Here is a 5,787-nt window from a genome sequence, read left to right as displayed (position 1 = left end):
ATGGCAACAGGGGATCCAGCTGTGCTCCGACTACCATCTCAGGACATGAAGCAAGGAAACGAGCCCCTGGTGAAGGGCATGGCAACTCCAGAGAAGGCAGCGATCACATTAGATGCCATGCAGATGTTAGATCCACGCCAGGTAAAACCCGATAACATTGAGACGGAAAGAATCAAAACTGTCTTGGATGAGACGATTGCCAAGCTGGAGCTGAGCAGTTTGATCCCATGTATTATCGACTCTCTGGACAGGTTTGCTGATATGCTGGGACCTGAGATCACAAAAAGCCTGATCGAGCACCAAAAGCTTTCAAATGAAATGGAGCACCTGCTTGCCAGCTCTGAAGAAGGGAACACCATGAGAGCTGAGGAGCAACAGGGCTGTCTCTGCTTGCTAGAGCAACGTCTGAAATGTTCTGTTAGAAATGTCCTGAGACTCTTGTTGGCCAACCCTTCGCTTTGCCAGGCTCTGAAATACGAAGCCTGGGCGAAAGAGTCACCAGCCAAAGGGTTTATCGAAGCCTTTGGGGAGTTCAGGAATTTCATGCTTGAGAGACTCCTGACTAGTCCTGTGGAAGAGGAAGAAAAGATTCAGTTCATGGAAGACATCTCCCTCCGGATCAAGAAAAACACTGAAGCAATCACAGCTTTACAGGCAGAACTGGCAGCAGCAATCCGGACTCGAGAGGAGGAGGTATGATACTGTGGGAATATGTTTTCCAACAAAGTATTACTGAAGCAAAACTTTGGTAAACTAAAAAATTATTCCTTTCTTGCAGTTCCTAAAGAGGAAGTGCCAGAAATTATTTCTAAACCAGATCCCAAATTTAAAAAAAATGAAAAATGCTTATTGCATGCTTGATTTTTTTTAAACTTGAATTTGGCATGTTTTGAACCTGTTCTCACTGGCCAATTTGAATGACACATGTCACTGAGTTTAAAAAGGAGATGTAGGACAGACACAAATTGCTGTGGTAGTGTTTTGGCAGGGCTACAATGTCAGCTGCCAGCGTGAGGCTTCGTTCACTGCTGATGAAATGATGGAAAGTCATTCCAGGCAGAGATTGCTCTGATTAAAATCCATTTTTAATACCTGCTCTGCCTTCACTCTTGCTTAAAACCAACATTTCTCTGACTTCCAACTCTGTAATACTAGCTGCCTTAGAGCTTTTGATTAATGTGTGATTATACGAATCCTTCATTTTTCAGTGAAGGCAACTGAGAGACAAATAAATGAATGGGCATTTCCCAGGCTCTTTCTGTGAGTCCGTGGGCTGTGCCAGCATCCAAGCCCCTGAACTCCTGACAAGCAATCCTTTGTTTTATATGTATGCTTTTCTTTCTCCTTCCTGCCAGAGGGGTTGGAGGGGAAGGTTTTGTCATGTGCTCGCTGCACTGAATGGTGCTAACGGAGACAAGGGCCTGCTTTCCCCATTCCCTCCGCTCCTTGGAGATCTGTGAATCGAGACACTTGAGATTTTTATATGCAATTTGGCAGCTTGTCCAGGGCATCATGAATAAATCTGTTTCACTGGTCCCAGCTGAGGATTTCTCTTGCAGGCAGCACACTGAGCGCCGTCCCCCAGACAGTCACTCTGAGCCTAATCCAAAGCTCGAGGGAGCCATGGGGCTTGCTTAGTGGCTCTGATTTTGGCTCTTCCTCAGACGGCAGTGCCAGTGGGTCTCGGTATGGTTTGTTCATTCTCCACCTTTATTAACAGGTCCCCAGAGGAACAGTGGGGAAAGGTTTCCAAAGCACCCTGTGTAAATCTAACTCTGTTCCCTCAGCCAGCAGTGGCAGGTCCCTGTTGCTACCAGATCAGCAGGGTGTCTTCTTAGATCTCCTCCACCTTTGCAAGGGTGCCTTACTTCTCCTGCCCACCTTATGCCTCACCTGCATTTCTCGACGGTATTTCTTTCTCTTGTTTTCTGGGTCTAGATTCACAAGAAGGACAATGTGATCAAAGACCTGAAAAACAGCATGCAAGATCTGACTGAAGACTGCAAGGCTGGCATCCAGCAGATCAAGCAGGAAGGAGAAAAACAGCAAAAAGAGGAGCTGCAAGCCTCCCAGGCCAGGTGTGCCAGGCTACAGCAGGATATTCAGCAGCTAGGAGCACAACTCAATGCACTTGTACTGGAGCATCGAGCATCGGAGCTGGCTCTCAGAAAGGTAAACAGGAGAAGAGCTCTAGAATGGGAGATTTACAACCTTTTGTAGTGCTGTCAGGTCTGGCTGCTGGCTGCTGCAAGTAATTACTTGGTTCCTGCTAGATCCTGGCAGGATGCACATGCTGTTTGTCAGAGTATACCTGCCCTGTCCTCATGCTCTGCTGATTCCAGTGGAAAGCAACCCTGCAGCGACAGCGGGGAAGTAGGCTGCTCACAGGTCCTCCTCCTGCCTGATGGCTTAGCTCTGAAAACACCTTTATACAGTGCTGTGACACTGTACGCTAGAGAGGTTGTGGTCTAGTCAGAGTGCAGAGAAGCAAGGCTACAGCAAGATAGGCAAGTCGTATGTTAAGAAACGAGGGATTTGGTGTAGGGTAAGCAGAGCAAACACAATATTGGCTCTATATAAAGCCATCTTTTAGAGTTGATTGTAGTATTCAAGGTTGAGCGTCGCTGATCTTGGGAGCTAAGCAGTTCCTACTCTGACATGTTGCTGAAGACACAAGCCAAGGAGTCGGGCTGAGTTGCATGAGAGGAAAATGTGATTTATCACAGTGCTGACTAGATACAGAAGGAGGAAACAGGATGAGCAGGCAAACAGGACGAGCAGGCAGGCTCAGGCCTCTGCACCACAGCTCTGCCCTGAGCAGAGTATGCTGGTGACACAGGGCACAGATAATCTAGAACTGGAAAAAGCATTTTCCTCCTCATTTTGTTCCTACTTGGTATTTCCTCCAAACAAGCACTGGCCTCCCACGGGCAGGACAGCACACATGGGTGATGGATCATCTCTCACTCTTGTATTGGATGAGGTAGAGCAAAGTGGGGCTGGGCACTGACAAAGCATCAAACGTAAGTTAGAGCCGCGGTACAAAATCCAAAATCCACCCATTTACACCTCCTTTAATGGAGTGGCTTTATCAGGCAGTTAATTCCGAGGCTGCAGGCCCCTGCAGTACTAGTTGATGAGTTGCTCACCTCATTCTGATGCTAAGGCAGACAGATTTACTGACCACAGAGGTCTCCTTTCCCCCTCCTTAGCACGTGCCCTAGCCCTGGGTGGCCCAAAGTTGTATTTGTGGTCTAAACAGCTGAGGGCTGACCTCATGATGGCCTGGGAGCCCTTGGGACATCCTGGGTCAGTGTCATCCAGGATATCGTGTGGCACTCGTGATGGGCTGTAGCTGATCTTTCTCTTGATGAGTCCACAGAGCACAGATAGAGCACCTTGGGATAAACTGCCCATACCTGGTTATACTGCAGTATAGTCATTGTTAAACTGTTTTACAGCTAGAAATACCTCTTTGTTTTAAAAGGCTCCAACTTTTCAGTACTTCCTGTCCTGCTTTCATGTTTAGCAGTTTTCTACTGCGTCAATTTTAGGGTGGTTGCCCCAGTTTGTTGATGACTTGCCACATTCCCTCAGACACGTTCATTTCCTACCGCAGAATGCACCTTTCAGATGCATTTCAATCCTCAGCCCTCACCCAGCTCCATGCTGTAAATGAAATAAGGCCCTTTGGGCCTCAGGGAATGTCCCGTGAGAATCCCCAAACCAGGGCAAACAAAACATGTCTCAGCTGAAGGAAGCTTGCCACAAGGAGGAGGTGTTACACGCAAATATAATGATGCTGGGACTCAAAGCTATATTGTTTTCTAACTCAGGCTACTTTTTACCAGGCTTCTGGTGCCTGCAAGGAACTTAACTTGTTTTATGTTTCAGAGGAAGTGCAGAGTGGAGATGGAAATTGTGAACTGGATCCAGAAATATGACGCGGACATGGGAGAAAAACAGGTATCCTCTTCAAAGTGTTTTGCTCTCCCATGAGGTGATATGTTCAGGCAGGTCCCTGTCCAAATGGACACGTGGCTCTTACACAGGAGGTCGTGGAAATCAGGGGCAGTTCTCCATCCGGAAGAAGTACAGGTTTTAGAAGGAAAGGTATCTTTGTCCTGCCTATGCATTCAGGAGTCCTCTGCTGCTTTGACTTTAGAAAAAGTTACATCCACTGCTAAATCTCACAGTATTTGGGGGCAAATAGGTTGCCACGTTCTGTCAGACATGCCCACCTGATGCTAGGGAACAGGTTTTTCAGTTTTGCTTCAATCCCCAATCCTGTGGCCCTATCTGGTGTCCAAATCATGCTCCTGTTTCTGCTGTCCCCCTTGAGAGGTGTCTCTCAAGCGCTAAGAAACCGAACAGCCTGCATACCGCTGCCTTGGCATCCAACTTAACCACAACAGGCTGAGAATCACATCAGCACCCACTAGCCTCACCTCTGAGAAGGCCCTACTTGCTTTCCTGTTCCTGCCCTATTTATGGAGATGGATAAAAGCTGCTGGATTACTAACAAAGCAAAACTTAGGGAGGGGCCTAGAAGCTGGCTGCTAATTGTAAGAAATTATTCCCTCTTGTCAGGTGTTTAACAATGTCATTATTGTGGTTTCCTGTCACGGCAGGTTTGGGGCAGGACTTGCTAAGGCAGACACACATCCACACTGCTGGTTCCCCTAATCTTCCACCTCCACGTGACTTCTTCAAAGGCATTAGGAAAGGCATAAACTGCTGCTGAATTTGGAGGTGCAGTAACACCATTAAAACTACCTGTCCTTGGCCTTTTCCAGGCTGACACGGTCTGGCTCTCCTCATGCTCTCAGCAGTGTACAGCTTATTAGCTGGGCTTCAGTGCCACTCATCTAAACAGCTTCTTAGCAAAGCTGTTAGCTCAGGCTCAGCCTCACCTGAACTGCAGTGATACGTCTTTTTGCACAGAGCATTCAGGAGGGGCTCTGACCCGCATGTGTGTTACCTGGTCAGAGTTCCCAGCTGAGGGTCGATGCTGTTTGCAACACAGGGAGAATTATTATGAGAGTATTTTTCAGATGAGCATGAAGATACTAGGACCTGGCATCTCATGAAATTCCCCAGGTACTGGGCACATGCCTTCTTTTTGAGTCCCTCTGGAAAGGCTCAGCTCCCAGTCATGGTTCTTCTTGGATTTGGGATTGGTTTAAGAACCCTTACCTAGGGATGTGCAAGGAGGAGCTGTCGAATGCCCTCAGAATTGCTGTACCTAGTATCTGCTGTCTTGCTAGGCTGAGTATGAGGAGGTTCATGCTGCCTACACCGAAGAGAAGGCCCAGCTGTCCCTGCTGATGGAGAAACGTGCTGTGCTTCTCCAGGAGTATTCCCAGATTGAGGAGGAGCGCAGGATGTGTCAGAAGAAGAAGGAGCAGGCTTTGAAGGAATTCACCACCATGACCCTTGCAGCCATCCGCATCCAGGCCTTCTGGAGAGGCTACTTGGTCCGGTCCCTCTTCAAGTCAAAAAGGAAGAAGAAGAAGAAGAAGGGCAAGGGCAAGAAGATCAAGAAATAAAGCACAAAATCTATTCTCTCTCCTCCTGGCAAAGCTGCTGACTCCACTGAGACTGAGCTCTTCCAGATAAAAGCATTAGATTTGAGAGAGCATTTGCATTAAGGCCCAGGCTCTCCAGGGCTTGGGCTGCCTCTTGTAGTTGGAGTATATCGAAGTAGTGGCGTGAAGACATCTCACCATTTTAGGTTTGGCTTTGCTACCTCTGCAAGGAGGAGGATGTCTCCTGATGAAGGGACTG

General features: G+C 47.8%; 1 protein-coding gene across 1 annotated transcript; it reads left to right on the top strand.

Annotated features, from left to right (window-relative positions):
- Positions 1 to 5,549, top strand: IQCD (IQ motif containing D). The gene is made up of 4 exons (XM_009815312.2): positions 1 to 693; positions 1,939 to 2,172; positions 3,895 to 3,966; positions 5,268 to 5,549. The coding sequence occupies exons 1-4, from the start codon at positions 1 to 3 to the stop codon at positions 5,547 to 5,549; spliced, it is 1,281 nt and encodes a 426-aa protein (XP_009813614.2).
- Positions 5,550 to 5,787: the final 238 nt, after the last annotated feature.

This window comes from Gavia stellata, chromosome 21, assembly GCF_030936135.1.
Source record: "Gavia stellata isolate bGavSte3 chromosome 21, bGavSte3.hap2, whole genome shotgun sequence".
Lineage (NCBI taxonomy): Eukaryota > Metazoa > Chordata > Aves > Gaviiformes > Gaviidae > Gavia > Gavia stellata.
Note: the sequence above shows the minus strand (reverse complement) of the source record. Positions and strands in the feature narration are given on the sequence as shown.

Bases quoted from the DNA above. Each gene is read 5' to 3' on its own strand.
- IQCD (XM_009815312.2), top strand. From the start codon at position 1: ATGGCAACAGGGGATCCAGCTGTGCTCCGACTACCATCTCAGGACATG. The intron at 694-1,938 runs GTATGATACTGT...TTCTGGGTCTAG, and splicing joins TCCGGACTCGAGAGGAGGAG to ATTCACAAGAAGGACAATGT. The intron at 2,173-3,894 runs GTAAACAGGAGA...TTTATGTTTCAG, and splicing joins CGGAGCTGGCTCTCAGAAAG to AGGAAGTGCAGAGTGGAGAT.